Source organism: Cercospora beticola, chromosome 1 (assembly GCF_033473495.1).
Source record: "Cercospora beticola chromosome 1, complete sequence".
Lineage (NCBI taxonomy): Eukaryota > Fungi > Ascomycota > Dothideomycetes > Mycosphaerellales > Mycosphaerellaceae > Cercospora > Cercospora beticola.
The window spans coordinates 1,365,912-1,381,231 of record NC_088935.1 but is presented as its reverse complement, the minus strand read 5'-3'; the positions used below and the strand labels follow the sequence as shown (position 1 = coordinate 1,381,231).

The 15,320-nt window shown below is 38.6% G+C and overlaps 3 protein-coding genes and 1 non-coding gene across 4 annotated transcripts; 1 reads left to right on the top strand and 3 right to left on the bottom strand.

Annotated features, from left to right (window-relative positions):
* Positions 1 to 8,149: 8,149 nt before the first annotated feature.
* Positions 8,150 to 8,847, top strand: RHO25_000562 (uncharacterized protein; the record flags this gene model as incomplete). Its single annotated transcript, XM_023593174.2, has 2 exons — positions 8,150 to 8,220; positions 8,271 to 8,847. The coding sequence occupies 2 exons, from the start codon at positions 8,150 to 8,152 to the stop codon at positions 8,845 to 8,847; spliced, it is 648 nt and encodes a 215-aa protein (XP_023459869.1).
* A 674-nt stretch (positions 8,848 to 9,521) lies between these two features.
* On the bottom strand, positions 9,522 to 9,659 carry RHO25_000561. Its single transcript has one exon. It is a non-coding gene; the product is annotated as a tRNA-Arg (tRNA).
* A 770-nt stretch (positions 9,660 to 10,429) lies between these two features.
* Positions 10,430 to 10,948, bottom strand: RHO25_000560 (uncharacterized protein; the record flags this gene model as incomplete). The annotated part of the gene is made up of 1 exon (XM_023593173.1): positions 10,430 to 10,948. The coding sequence occupies one exon, from the start codon at positions 10,946 to 10,948 to the stop codon at positions 10,430 to 10,432; it is 519 nt and encodes a 172-aa protein (XP_023459866.1).
* Positions 10,949 to 11,361: 413 nt separating this feature from the next.
* RHO25_000559 (uncharacterized protein) lies at positions 11,362 to 14,495 on the bottom strand (the record flags this gene model as incomplete). The annotated part of the gene is made up of 4 exons (XM_023593172.2): positions 11,362 to 11,979; positions 12,038 to 13,436; positions 13,506 to 13,891; positions 14,292 to 14,495. The coding sequence occupies 4 exons, from the start codon at positions 14,493 to 14,495 to the stop codon at positions 11,362 to 11,364; spliced, it is 2,607 nt and encodes an 868-aa protein (XP_023459867.1).
* Between the last annotated feature and the right edge of the window lie 825 nt (positions 14,496 to 15,320).

Sequence of the window (15,320 nt, the reverse complement as noted above, 5' to 3'; positions counted from 1 at the left end):
CTAGATTTGTTCTATAAGTATTTTTAGGTTCTTTTAGATTATTAGTTTTAGAGTATTAGTATTAGTAGTTGTTTTCTAGCCTTATTAGCTAGAGAGAGGTAGTTATAGGCAGATTTAGGCCGCCTAGGAGTTAGAGTCGCAACCTCCTTCTCCTAGGCTCTCTTCTCTACTTATAGCGTCGTAGTATCGGTCGGAGAGTATTATTGCGTATTAGGAGGCCTCGAGGCCTCCCGCCGTCGTCGTCGTCGCCTACTAGGGCGCGTTTATTTTTATTTAGTAGAATTATTATCTAGTATATTAGTATAGTAGTTACTAGGTTTATAGAGCGCGTTATACTCTTCGGAGTAGCCTTTAGCGTTGCTAGTAGAGGTCTTAGTTAACTACCTATTCCTCTACTACTATCGCTAGAGGCCCTCCTATCTATCTCTTTAGTTTACTAGCTATCGCTAGTAGTTACTTCGTTTTTACTATTTATATTTCCTATATTAGAATATCCTATTTAATTTTATAGAAATAGATTTAATAAGTAAATTAAATAAGAGAAGAATACTAACTCTAATAAAGAAGAACTAGAGACTATAGTTTAAGCTATAGGAAAATATACTTAGAAGAAAAGAAATCTTCTAAATAATTTTAGACTTAAAGAAATTATTAGTACCTACTCTAGCTAAAGTATTTAAAGCTTTATTAAGTAAAGAGAAAAGTACTACCTTTTTAGAGTTTAGCTTAAAATAGTAGAAGGATAATATAAAGATAATCTATATTCTAATAGAAAGTCTTTATATAGATAACTAAAATAAAGTAATAGATAAAATAAGAGTATATAATATCTAGATAAAGCTATATAGGAAATATAGTAAAGTCTAATAGATATATATAATAGCTATTATCTAAGAATTTATAATCTTTAAAATAGAACTAGAGAATATAATTAGGAAATTATAAGTCTACTTTAGTAACTTTAAAAGAAGGATTATAGAGATTAACTAGAGGGAGTTATACTATAAGACTTCTAATATAAGGATTAAATATCTACTCTTTATACTTCTAGCTAAGTATAAAAGTATAAGGTAGACTATTTAAGCTTAGAATAACTTAAACTCTAAAGAAATCCTCTAACTCTTTAAAGTAGAGGAGTTAATATAGTATAGATACTAGTTATAAGAAATAGTAATATTTACTAAGAGTAGAGAGATCTAAAGTATAAAGCTAAAATACTACTTCTATAAGAAGAAGTATTTTAGAGATATTACTAAGTATCTATATCTTAATAAAACTAAGAGATCTATTAACCTAAAATAGACTAATAGAATAGAGAAAAGAAGATTACTACCTATAGAGAATACTTTTAGAAGGAGATCTTTACTAGATAGAGAAGTATTAAAAGAAATAGTAAAGAAACTTAATCTAAAAGTCTAATTTCTTAAGAAGAAATAAAGCTTAAGAAAGTTTTCTAAGAAAATATATACTACTTAAGAAGATATAGAGCCTTCTATAGTATTTAAAGTATCTTAATTTCTATTAGAGGATAATAATATTAATAAAGTTATATACTTAACTATAGAAGTAAAAAATAAGTATATACTATTAAAATAGCTACTTAACTCCTATACTTTATTATATATAACTAACTAAGAATTACTTTTTAGAAAACTAAAACCTTTTTAGAGGAAAAAGTAGATTAAAGTTAGAGATAGCTATCTAATAGCTATATATATAGGAAATATAATAATAGATAGAAAAAGAGAAAAACAAATTATTCTTAAGAATATTCTTTTTATATCTAGTCTAGAAGTAAATCTTATTTCTTAGAGCTAATTTAGCTAGTAGTATAGTATTTAACTACTAAAATTTATACTTATTTTATTATCTAGAAAACTAGTTATCTAGATAAAACTATTAGAAGAAGTACTATTTATTAAGGAGATTAATAATATATTATAGATAGATAGATAATTCTTATATACTAGTCTACCTCTTTTAACTAGAGTAAGTAGTACGCTCTATATTTTTCGTAGGTAGAAAAGTCTTTATACTAGTACTCTAGTAGAAAAACTTTCTCTAGTAGAAAAACCTTCTTATATCTTTATATTTTATAGTAAGCTCTATATAGCCTACTACTTCTATAGTTTCTAGTTCTTCTTAGGATAATTTATATTATCTTAATAGTTTAGATCCTTTATAGTAGTTCTTCTTAGTTATTTCCTATATTATTAGTACTTAGGAGCCTAATCCTTTTACTTACTAGCTTAGAGACTTAAGCCTATATATATAGTCTTAGTCTCTACGCTAGTATCTATACTATTCCTATATCTAACTCTTTCTTACTAGTTTCTAGAGTAGGTATCTTCTATATAAATTCTACTTAGATTTTAACTTTCCTTAGTACTTAGTTATATAACTTATATCTAGAGAAATTCTAGTTTTTATAGAATATCTAGAATAGTAAGTATCTTTATAGGTAGCTCTAAGTATAGTATAGAGTTAGATAGCTTATATTAGATACTCTACTTTTAGAATTAAAGTTTCTAGAAAGCTCTAAAGTAAAGGAACTAGTCTATCTTAAAGTCTTCTATTTAGATAAAAGGCTCCTAGTAGCTAATTATTCTAGTATCTATAGAGATACTACTATTCCTTTCTTCTATTTCTACTATCTTTACTTTTTCTTATTAAAGCCTTCCTTTAGATATACTTAGTTCCTTCTTTTTAGTCTATTTAGAGCCTAGGTTACTACTCTAGCCTCTAGACCTATAGTAGTATTTACTACCTAGAAGAGCTATTCTATAGTCGAGTATTAGAATCTTATAGTAGTTATACTATACTAGCGTCGTCTTTATATTCTTAGAAGCTCTCTAATCTTCTTAGGTCGAAATTCTAGACTTTTTTATTACTTTCTTTCTACTTCTATAAATATCTAGCTACTCTATACTTTACTAATATAGCCGAAGCTATCTATTTCTACTTACGACTATATAGAGATATATAATAGGATTTTATAGGCAATAATATATTATAGAAGCTTATAATATTATACTTTAATAAAAAATAAAAGAATAAAGCTTATACTTTTAAAGTCTAAGAAAAGTTCTAAGAATAGTAGAAGCTTTAGTATAGAAGACTTATAGATTTTAGAGAGAGTTTTCTTAGAAACCTATATAAAGTATTTAACTTAAAGGCTTAGATTCCTATTCTAAAGAAATACTAACTTTATAGAGTATATTTCTTAGTAAAAATAAAGAAATATAGAAAAAAAGAAACTAAAAGAAAACTCTAAAAGTTATTTCTAGTTTCTATTAATATTTATAGCTCTTTATTTATTTTAAAATTAGAATATAAATAGTAGCTTAAGATTATTAATAACTTCTTAAAAAAGAAATAGACTTTTCTAATAAAGTCTAGAGAAGATATACTAAGTATCCTTAAAGACTAGAAAGTAAAAGCTAAGCTATAATTAGGAAACTCCTTCTAGATTATAAGGAGTAATAGAGTAAGAGAGCTTCTTACTATACTAAAGTAGTAGGAAAAGGAATATAGAATTTCCTTCTATATAACTAAAGTATATAACTCTATCTAGAATAGAGTAGTTAAGAGGTTAATCTAAATCTCTAAAAACTATATAAGAATAATACTAGAAGATACCTATATATCTATTAAATTCTAGCTAGAAGCCTTAGTAGCCTATATAGTTATTAGAAATTCTCTTTCTAATAGCCTAGAAATTAATAGATTTAAAGTATTACCTAAGAAAGCCTTTTTAGATATTTAACTCTTAGTATTATACTTTAGAGTTTAGAGTTATAAAGTAGTAGTCTATATAGATTCTAAGTTCTAGCTAGTAGAGATAAGATTAAATAAACTAATAAATAGAAGTAAAGATACTATATTTATTAAGTATATTCCTAATACTACTAAAATATAGCTCTTCTAGGAGCCTAATATAAGAGCTATTAAAGCCTATAATACTACTACTTAGTTTAAGTATAAGAAAGGAGGAAATATAGAGCTAAATATTCCTAAGCTTAATTAAGTAAGTAGTATATCTATTAGAAACCTAGTTAGTAGACCTCTAAAGAAGCTAATAGTAGTTATATTTTCTATAGCTACTATATCTATAGCTATAGTAACTAAACTTATAGGTCCTAGCTAAATACTCTTTATATAGTTACTACTTCTACTAAAGGATAAGAAGGAGTACTAGAGAATAGAAAATCTAGAAGAAGAAAACTCTAGAGAACTATAACTCTAGTAGAAGAAAAGTAGAACTACTAAACTACTTAAGCTAAGCTAGGAAGTTAATAGATAAGCTAGTCCTAGTACTAGTAGAAGACTATATTCTAAAGTAAGAGAATTAAATATTATATAATAGGACCTATAAGGAAATAGAGATTAGAAGAGAAACTAAAACTAAACTTATAAATAAAAGAGAAGGAGATCTATTTTAAATAAAGGACTAGGCCTAGAGCTAAAAGCTTATAGTATAGTAATAAGATAAGTACTTTAAAAGAAATAGAGAGAATATAAATAGAAGAAAGAGCCTAGTACTAAGTATTATAAAGTATTTCTAAGCTAAGTTTAAAACTAAGAATAGAAGTAGATTTAAAAAGCTCTATTAGAAGTTTAGAAGTCTATATTTATAGTAATTACTCTTTAAGTCTCTATATAGAGATAAGAAGTATCTATTCTAAAGTTCTATAAGAAGGTAATTTAGAATTCTAAATAGAAATATATATAGAAGAATATAGTCTAAGAGGAACTAACTATATTAAGAAGTAATAATACTTAGATAGAGGCTATTCTATCTAAAGAAGTAAACCTTATTATATCTAAGTAAGTATTTAATATAAAGAGATTAATTAGTAGAGCTATTAAGAAGTTTAAAGTAAAACTAGTTATAAAAAGTTTCTTTTAGAAGTTTAGAGTTAATTTCTAAAAGACCTTTATACTAATAGTTAAGTATAATACTTTAAGAGTATTTATAGCTATAGTTTATAAGAAGGATTTAGAACTCTACTAAGTAGATATAAATAATATATTTACTAAGAGTAAACTTTAAGAAGAAATCTTTATAATACTACTACTAGAAGTTAAAATTCTACCTAATATAGTCCTATAAATCCTAAGAAGCTTATATAGACTAAAGTAAGTAGTAAGAGACTAGAATAAACTCTATATCTTAAAGTTAAAACAGATTAGGTTTATATAATTAGAAGTAGATCTATATCTTCTTATCTACTAGGAAAGGAATATTCTAATTCTAATCTATATAGATAATATTCTAATTATAGTACTAAAGCTAGAAGATATACTTTAGTTTAAGGAATAGCTAGATAAAGTATTTAAAATTAAAGATCTTAGAGAACTAGAGAAAATTCTTAGAATAAGGTTAATAAGAGATAGATAAGCTAGAACTTTAAAGCTTAATTAAGAATACTTTATCTAGAAGAACTTTATAAAGCTAGGAATAACTAAGGATATAGCTAACCTAACTCTCTTACTAATAGATAGTTATAATAGCCTAAAACTAATAGGCTTATATAATAAGAGAGAGAATAAGATAGAGGACTAAAGCTAAACTAGTATCTAGATATAGCCTATAGTTATAATAAGACTAGATATTACTTTCTCTTTTAGAAAGTTAAGCTTATATATCTTAGACCTAACTAAGAGGTATATATAAGCTCTAAAGAAACTAGTAAGGTACCTAAGGTTATCCTAAGACTTAGAACTAATATTTAGAAGAAATAGAGGAAGCCTAATAGGATATTTAGACTCTAACTATATAATAGACAAAGTAGATAGAGTCTTAATTCTTAGGAGTATCTTCTTTCTTTATAGAGCTCTAGTTTCTTAGATAAGTAGGAAGCAAAAGTCTATTATAATATTAATAATAGAAGCTAAGTATATAGCTATAAATATATATATAAAGCAATCTTAGTTCCTAGTAGTACTCTTAAGAGAGATAGACTATATAGAGTTAGTAGGAGAATACCTATTCTAACTAACTATAAAAGTATATTCTAATATAGTAAGAGAACTAAAGCTAGTATAAATTATAGAAGATAATTAGGTAGCTTTAACTCTTATTAAGGATATATATATCTATAAGAGATCTAAATATATTAATATTATATATAACTATATTAGATATCTCTAGTAGTAGAGAAAGGTTATAGTAGAATATATTCTAATAAAAGAGATAGTTATTAATAGTCTAACTAAACTAAAGAATAAGCTATAGTTTTAGGAGTTTATAAAATAACTCTAGCTTATATAAAGAAAAGTAAAAGGATCTCTACTCTAACTATAGATTAAACTCTAGACCTTAGAATAATTAATAAAAGGTAGGCGCTCTAGTATTAGAAATACTATAGTATATATAAAACTAAGCCTAGGAGTTATACTATAGAAGAAGTAGCTTACTATATATAATAAGTAATTAGAATCTAGGAATCTATATATAGTCTAAAAAGGAAAAGCCTAAAAGAGAGATAGAATAGAATAGCTAAACTTCTAGAGAAAATAAGCTTCTAAGTATATCTATTCTATAATACTAGGCTAAGGAGTTAAACTAAAATAGATTAGATATATAGCTCTAACTATATAACTATAGTATCTAATAACTTATTATAATTTAGAAATAGATTTAAATATAGAAATATAAGTAGAAGACTATCTAGTCTAAGTAGAAGTATTAGAAAGTATAGTCTAGTTAGATATTCTAAGAGATACTTTAGAGATTAGAATTAGATAATATAGGTTATATAATACTAGGTTATATAACCTAGCTAATACCTATTTTAGAAGTAAAATATAACTTATAACTAACTAATATAATTAACTCGGTTAGTTCCTACTTATTACCTCTACTTCTACTATATATTATACCTATAATACGAGCCTATCCGACGTCTCTATCTAATACTATACTTTAATACACTAATTTATTTTACTAGTACTATATTTAAATACCTTATTAAAAATTAAGTATACTATTAGTATATCGTCTGAATTCTATAACTATTTATAGTAAGTCTTACGAACTATATAATAGATATTAGTAGCTAGAATTATCTCTATACTACGATCCGATTTAACTATTTATAGTACTATTCGAGTAGTATATAGAGTATAGATATATTAAGCGAGAACTAAGATAGCTATATAGCTAGTAATTCCGATATAAATCTATATAATATAGCGCGAATAGATATTAATTATAGTATAGATCTAGATATTCTAATACTCGAATTTATAGTATATATCTATTAAGATTATATATAATAGTCTAGGCGTAATAATAGCTCTATAGTATTTACGAATATATTTAGTATACTTATAAAGACTTTCTAAGTTAAGATCGTATATAGTAGTATATATATAGTTACTAGAATTATTAGTAGTATACTTAGCGCTATAGTAGTAGTATAGAGGTTATAAACTATCCGATAATATTATACTTTATCTTTATATATATATATATATATATAGATTCTGCCTACTAAACGACTCTACTATAGACCTCTATAGTTCTACTAATAATAATCTAATAATTTTTTCTTCTTTTTCTTTTTATTTAATACTATATTTATACTTCTATAAACCTATTTCTTTATATATTATACTATAGCGATAGGTACTAATTACGAATCCTTCTAGTTTAAGAATCTCTACTATCTTAGTATTAGTAGTATATATAAAGTTATATAGCTAAGTAATATATAGTTATAGCTTCTATTTATTATTAAGATACTAATTAGGCTTTTAAGTAGTATAAAGAACGTTCTAGCTTAATATAGTATAGCTAAGGGTGCGTATTAACATCGTAATACCCTTAGTAGTAAGCTTAGAAATAATTATAACTTAGAGTATATCTATCTCTATATATTCCTTAATAAAGTTATACTATTAACTATAATTAATAGTATAGCGAGGCATGCTATAAGTGTATTACGAGTGCTATAGGGCGTAATAGAGGTAGTAGAGTGCTATAAGATGTGTTTGTTTTAATCGAAATTCGTAGTGGCAACCACTAAGGTTTCGGCCCCCGTCCTTTCCTTTCCTTCCTCTCCACATTTCTTCCATCACATGCAACTCGCTTGCATACTCCCATTCTAGAATTCCATGCATTGCCAACAACGAGACTGCAGTGATGCCTGCGATATGTGGCGTATGTCACGAAGCTGAGTCGAAATATCGGTGTCCAAAATGCGAGACAAGATAGTAGGATCAACTTCCTCATTACAGCTCGAGCATCACTAACAGTTCGGCAGCTGCTCGGTCGCATGTAACAGAATTCACAAGCCGGTACATGAGGACGAAGCGTCTACCAACCCAGCTCTCACTGCTGCAGGACGTCCACAAGATTCGGCAGTTCAGGACAGCAAATCGACAAATCAACAAGATGACAAGTCGAAATCACATGAAAATTCCAAGTTCGACGGCTTCGAGAATGATGCAGAATTTAGACGGCTTTTGACCAGATATCCTTATCTTCGATATCAGATTCAGCTCGTATACGGAATCACGATAGAGCCTGGCCCAGAGGACGCTTACACCTGGGGAAAGCAGAAATGGTTCGACGATGGCAGCGCGCCTCAGCGACCCAAGACATTCAGGGGCCGTGGTGGACGAGGTCGTGGAGGTTTCAGAGGTGGCTATCAGGGCGGACGTGGTAATATCGCGGACGAGCTGCCTGTCGATGAGAGACAACATGGCCCGTGGACGCAAGTGAAAGCTGATAAGCAAGGTCTCGATTTGATCAAAAAGCTGCGAGAAGTGAACCATGTCGAGCTCTCCGAAGGCATGCGCGAATTTACGAAGCTGTGTGCAATCAGATTTGGTGGATGAATTGAATGAAGTGTGAAAAAAGTGTTCCGATACAGAGGAGAACCATTGAGCAAAAAGTGGACCGGCCTCGCTACAAATTGAACGTAGGTCTTCCAGTCGTCCAACAGTCGGGGAATCAGAACCAGTATAGCCCGCGACCCCACTGGATATGCTGTACACTGCACCACGGCTCGATCATGCTGAAGAAAGCGACACAGAATCGTGACTATTCGCAAAAGAGAGACAGCACTGCCATGCCTTGAACGACAGTAGGAAGAGCAAAGGCGAGAGCAAAACTGACAGCTTCACCACGAATCGAACATGGGTCTTCCAGTCACTCCACCCCCGCAGGGGCCGCCCGAAGGCAGGAATGCTACAGCCGGCATGCATGCGCGCCCTGCCGCATGCATCCTAATGGGCACTGGATGTGCTCGCCACTGCACCATGGAGCCATGATCTCATCTAGACCACATATTGGCGAATACATAGGCCCAAAGTAGAAGAGGAGGTGAAGTGCAGTGCTCAGCCTCCAAGATTACCGTCTGGAAGATGAGGGACAAAAGGAAGAGGGTCGACTCGTATGCAAGCCAAAGGGAAAGAAGACTATAGCTACGTTGCCCATTCGTACTATCCTGCTTAATTGCTATGAGGGAGCGATGGACAGCAAAAAAGCAACGCAGCCCCATGACAAACGTTGACCTCGCTACGAATCGAACGTAGATCTTCCACGCGCCCTTGCGGGTCGTTACAACCGGCCGAGCGATGCGGAAAATCCACGAAGAGTGCACGTCCTCACCAGAGCTGGATGTGCTTGACCATTGCACCACGAAGCCATTGTTATGCTTGGCTTCAATGTGAGCGAATTTATAGCTAGTCGGTTATGCTGAGTAAAGAGGAAAAGGTGAGACATGTAGTGATTAAGGAGTCTAAAGGAGATGTCAGAAGTGAGAGGGTCAATATGCTAGTCGAACACAGCACAAGACTTGTCTTCTCCTAACGACGCAAATCATTAGATGCCTTAAATACGTAAAGAGGATGCTAGAAATGACAACACAAATTTCATCTGGTGCAAAAGAGGACGCCCAATGTTCCATTCTAGTAGCTTGGTGATGTAACAAAGGACGCTCACTTCACCTACTCGGTACGAACGGGTGCGGCAGCATAATCAAAAGAGGCAAAAAGATGGCTCCACCACGAATCGAACGTGGGTTTTCCAGTCATCACTCCATCCTTCACAAGGCATGAGTATGGTCCCAACGAATCCCAGGCAGAACCACATTCTCCTCGCAGACTCTCCTTGATACTGGACGTGCTGGCCACTGCACTATAAAGCCGGAAATGGATTCGATGTGAGGGCAGCGAGCAGGATGTATATAGCCGCTTGCTCGAGATACTACTGCGAGGGCAAGAACGTCGGTGACGTTGAAAGATTTTGTGTCTATTGTTACCCTGAGGGATTAGCATACGACGATAACACGATGCAGTGATCAGCGGTAAGGTCTCACAATTGGAGACCGCAGTTGCGAAGGCTATCAGCTCGTAAATGTGGATATACCTGTTACCAGAGTTTATCGAAGTGGACGCCGAACTTCACAGCTTTCCCTCACCAAGGCTCAACCCTCGCCCCCGGCGTCCTAACCTCCATAACCCTCCTCTCCCCACGACCCAAATCATCCACACCCTCCGCATCCTCCCTCTCATCCCTCCTCGCGTCGCCATGCCCATCTGCCTCACCTCTCTTCTTGCCATCCCTCCAAACCCTCCTCCACCCAAACTTCGCCACAGCCCAAACCAACCCCATCGTCGCGCCGCCCACAATCCCCGTAGGCGCGACAACAAAGCCCACACCACTGACCACTGACCCGATAGCAGTAGTAGCCAACGCAGCTGTAATGGCTCCTACAGCTGCATACTTGGCATAACGGACCAGACGCCAGAAGATGAAGATGGTAACGTATCGCAGACTGCGAAGCAAAGCTCGTGTGCGGAATTGAGAGGGCTGATGAGAAGCATTCTTAGGGTCGAAGAGGTATTTGATATTGGATTTTGTGGTTGCCAGGCGAGAGTCTTGAGTCGGTTTCGCGTGGACGTGTTCTCCAGTCGTGGGTGTGGCGTCAGCCATCTTGTCTTGCAGGCTCAAAGGTATTCAATCTTGTCGGTTCTGTTTTCTCCCGTTCTTGGATTCAATGTAATTTATTTGATCATGTTTGTGTTCATGATAATTTGTTTCAAAATATTCGATACAGTGTGAGTAGTGACGACAGAGTGAAGTGATCTACATGTAGCAGATTTCGGGGAAATCACCCGAGGAATGGCCGAGGCCGTGCGAGAGATGCTAGGAGAGACTTGAATCGGTCGAAGATACATTATTTCACTTTCTCTTCTTACATGAACCGTCTGCAATGCGCAACTTGGGGTATAATATAATACATGCTCCAGAAGCTGGCTTGCGCCGCTTTGCCTTCAGACCAAAAGAACGCCTCATCGACTCAAAGAGATTCCAAAACGTTACTTCGTTCTCCATGTCCAGTTCTATCATCCTCGCAGGTTGAAAGAAAACTCACTGGCAGACGCGCTTGTCAGATGATGTGGTTCAGGCCCACCTCGCTCTCTGGCGCGAGTTGGGCTCGCAAGATGGTTCACGCTCGCCGCCGAGCTGTGAATGCCACTTCGACTTGCTGGTCGATGGTAATCAGCTTTGCCAGCAGCGCCTCTTCGCACGTCGCTCTTATCGTATGCGATTTGCTGCCGTCGTTCGCGAGCACTTGTGGAGTCCCATTCCTTTCCGCCAATGTTTGACGATACTGGAGGCGCTTGCCTAAAGCGTCTCCCGGATGAACCGCCGGGTAAAGATCCCTCCTCATCGACAAGGACCACCATCCAAACACCGACAGCGCCAGAATGGCCAAGAAGCGGGGTGCAATGTATCCATCGTGGACGACCTTCTCCTTCACCAGCTTCGTCAGGTCGGGTGAGCCATCTGATTTTGGCTGTCACACCGCGACCTTCACCCAGAGCAGCTGCTAAGTCTGAACGAACGCGGCTGGAGCCGCCAATGCGGTTTAGGAATGGGGATTGCAGGATTCCGGGCACTCGCAATGACGGCGAGGTAAAGAGAATTCGCAATGAGGGAGCAGGTCGGATGAGCAAATACTGTCAGACATGTCAGCTCATGGGCCAAAATCAAATCCCGCTGATTCTTCCAACTTACGTTCTGATACACTCCTTCCAGCTTGCCATTCAGACGCTCCTTCAGAGCCGAAGAGGCGTCGCTGGACATGCTGCGCTTCTTCTCCACCTCTTCCTGGCTAGGGTCTTTGAGTAACAGACGAGGACGATGTATACTCTCGCGATCGCTGTCATCCACGTATTCCTTGTGCATGCGGCCACCAAATTTGCGCACTGTGTCAAGCTCAGCGCCGTTGAACATTTCGCTGAGCTCTTGAAACTCGTCCTTGTGCTCTTCCTCAACTTCTTGGCCTTCGCGTTCGGCTTGCTCCTTTTCTAGTAGATGTACAAGCCCCTCCATTTCGCTGCAGTCCTTGATCAGCCCAGAGACGTCCACTTGGGCGCCAATGTAGTATCGGATTTTTCCGCGGCTGTCCATCAAAGGCGCGGTCATTAGAAGGTTCATGAACGGGCTGCCATCTCGTCGATAATTCACGAAGACCTCGACGTGCTCTTTGCCATTTGCACTCGCAATGGCCAATCTGCGAACTGCATGCGGCGAGGACCTGGGACCTTGCAAAAAACGACAATTCCTGCCGATCACGTAATTCATGCCGTATTGCGTTGTTCTCGTGAATTCCTCTGAGGCGAACACGATAGGATTGTCAGCCCGACTTGGATCTGTGAGGCAAAATACCTCGGCCAGTCCTTCGCTTGCCTCTCTGAGATGCGGAGCCAGTGTGCCAGTGATTCTTCGCTGTATACTGACACTCACGACTTGAGTCCAGATGTGAGCGATGTAAGCAGGGAGATCTTCCTGCACCAGCGATTCAAATGCGCGATTTGCCTTCTCTTCCAGTGTGGCGTTGAGTGTTGGCTTCGAAGGCTCGTCAGTGAAGCTCTGGCCCTTGATTGGTTCCAACGCTTCCGAGATTGCGTTGGCGTAATTGATCGCTCTCAAGGCCTTCAGCGCATCCAGGTAATATATCAATACAGGAATGCTTTGCGGTCGGTGTGAGTTCAAATACCCCGTGAATCTGAGAAGCAGGCGCGGGTCTTCAAAGATAATTCTTAGATGCTCAGCGCTGAACAATTGATCTGCTCGCTTCTCAAGACCGTATTGCTCTTCTTCTTGACCTTCTTCGATAGGTGCCACGAGATCCCACGATCTCGGATCGTCTTCCATCACCGGCTCCAGATACGTGGGATCAGCATTGTCGGGTCCTTTGGTTTGCAGGGGCGGAAGGGTATGAACTGATGTCGCTGCTGTTTCCTGTGAGAACATGGAGCCTGCACTGCTACGTGCCCCAGCATCATAAACCGGCTCGTCTGGGGTGTCGGGCGAAGGTGGGACGACTTCGTGATTTGCATCTTGCCATGTCGCTGGCTTCGCTGGCGTAGGCTGGAATGGCTGTACAATGGTCGATTTGTCATTACTGCTGCTACATCGCAGGGTATCAGCACGGTGTGCCCCTCGTCAGTTACTTGTTACTATACATGCAGGGACATACCTGGTTCTGGTGGGAATATGGATGCCTCGTTTACTGAGCTCAGCTGGCGCGGCGGCCATGCCAGGCGCGTCGTCCATATCGAAGTTTGGCGATTGTGGCAAATCCGTGTCGACGCTGTGAATGCTCTTTGATTGCGCTGCAGTGCCGTCTGACTGAGTCGAGCTCCGTGCCAGCGAACGTCGCGCGTGCCCAGCATCCTGACTGGTGGTGCCATTGGCCAGGTCGTTGAGTACTGCCGGTGAGTAGATGGCAGTGTCAACAGTGTCGACACTGTTCATCTTACTGCGGTCGCGAGAGAGCGATGTGCCGGCCTGCGGGCGATCCTTCTGGTTCTCCTTCTCCATTGCGCGCAGTTCTCGCCGACCGCTGGACGACTGTTGCGGGTACTGTTTCACATACTCGTAAGCGGAACTGAACGCCTTTAGACGAATCTCGCGCGTTGGTTTGAAAGGCATTGGCGCTCGTGCGCGAGCGTTGGAAATCGGTGGTGCGGGGAGTGCGGTCCAAATATGCAGGAACGCAGCAAGAAAGTGATGAGTTATCGCTCGCGCAAGCGGCTGAAATCGATCCCGGACGCGACACAGCTGCTTTGGTGCCCATGCAGCTGCGAGAAGTATATCTCGGACGGCGACTGGGGTGGTGATGAAACTCGATCGGAGCAGTGGAGGATGACGGATGGTGTGTGCGGTAGGGTCGCACAGCAGAAAGTGAAATAGAGTGCCGCGTGGGCTAGTCGAGTCTCGTATAGGCAAGGCTGAGGACAGCGAATATGGTGACGTATCTTACCAATCTGTAGACCGGAGCCATCGTTTCGTGACTCGGCGACTGCGAAGTTGGTCGTTTCAAGGATATCTTGCGGACGAAGCCTCCCAGGCCGATGGCGGAATCGCGTTTGGTGCTGGACGCCTTCGAAGCGCTGCTCTCATTCCGGCCGAGTATTAACGGCAGTGGCAGGACTTGCTGCGTCACCGAGGCGCGCGAGGAGTGCATCGGTCATTCGAGCATGTCCCGTTGGGTCGGTCGGTGGTCCGGTTCGAGGCTGACAGGGCCGATAATGCAGAGCAGCAAGAAAAGATGCGACAAGGTCTCGCGCAACGCCCGCCTGCAGGGTTGGCCATTGCTCTATATCTGGGCGTCTCGTAACCCACGGCGAGTGATCGATCCTCCTTGCTGTTGCGTCCAGCTGCATGGTGGGCGTGCACCGTTGCTCGCGCACGCAGATCTGCGGCCAGAGCACCGCGTTCCTGCGTGGAGCGAGGCGACCGTTGACAGACTAGAGCGGTGGCCTGCGCAAGTGCCACTGCGAGGACGACCATGGCCAGTAGCGACGCGTTCCGCACACGAAGGGAGCAGAACAGAGTTTGGTCCTGCGTTGCTCAGTGGCGGCCGGGCGGCGGCGCACGTCGTCTGGGGAGGTCTTTCCACCCCATTGACTCGTGCGCGCAGCTCCAGCGGGCGCATGGCATTACTCGCCGCACGTTGGGCACATCAGCAGCCGGATGGTATCGAGGGAAGAGGTGAAGTGCTCGCTGCTGCAGCTCCCTTGCGCAACAGCGCGGCCGGTGCAGAAGTACGCGAGGAACAGCCGTGCGATGCGCTGCGATGCGACGCAATGCTGGCTGACGATCCGGCTTGCAGCTAACGAAAATCACCAACCCAGCGTGCACTGTCCATGCCCCAATCAGGTTTCCGGGACGCCTCCAAAAGCCGATGCTCGATGTACGAAGTGCGTTCGACTTCGTTGTGCTTTGTGCAGCACGTTCGAAACTGCCTGGCGCGTGCTCGCGGGCATCTGTCACAGAAAACGTGGACAAC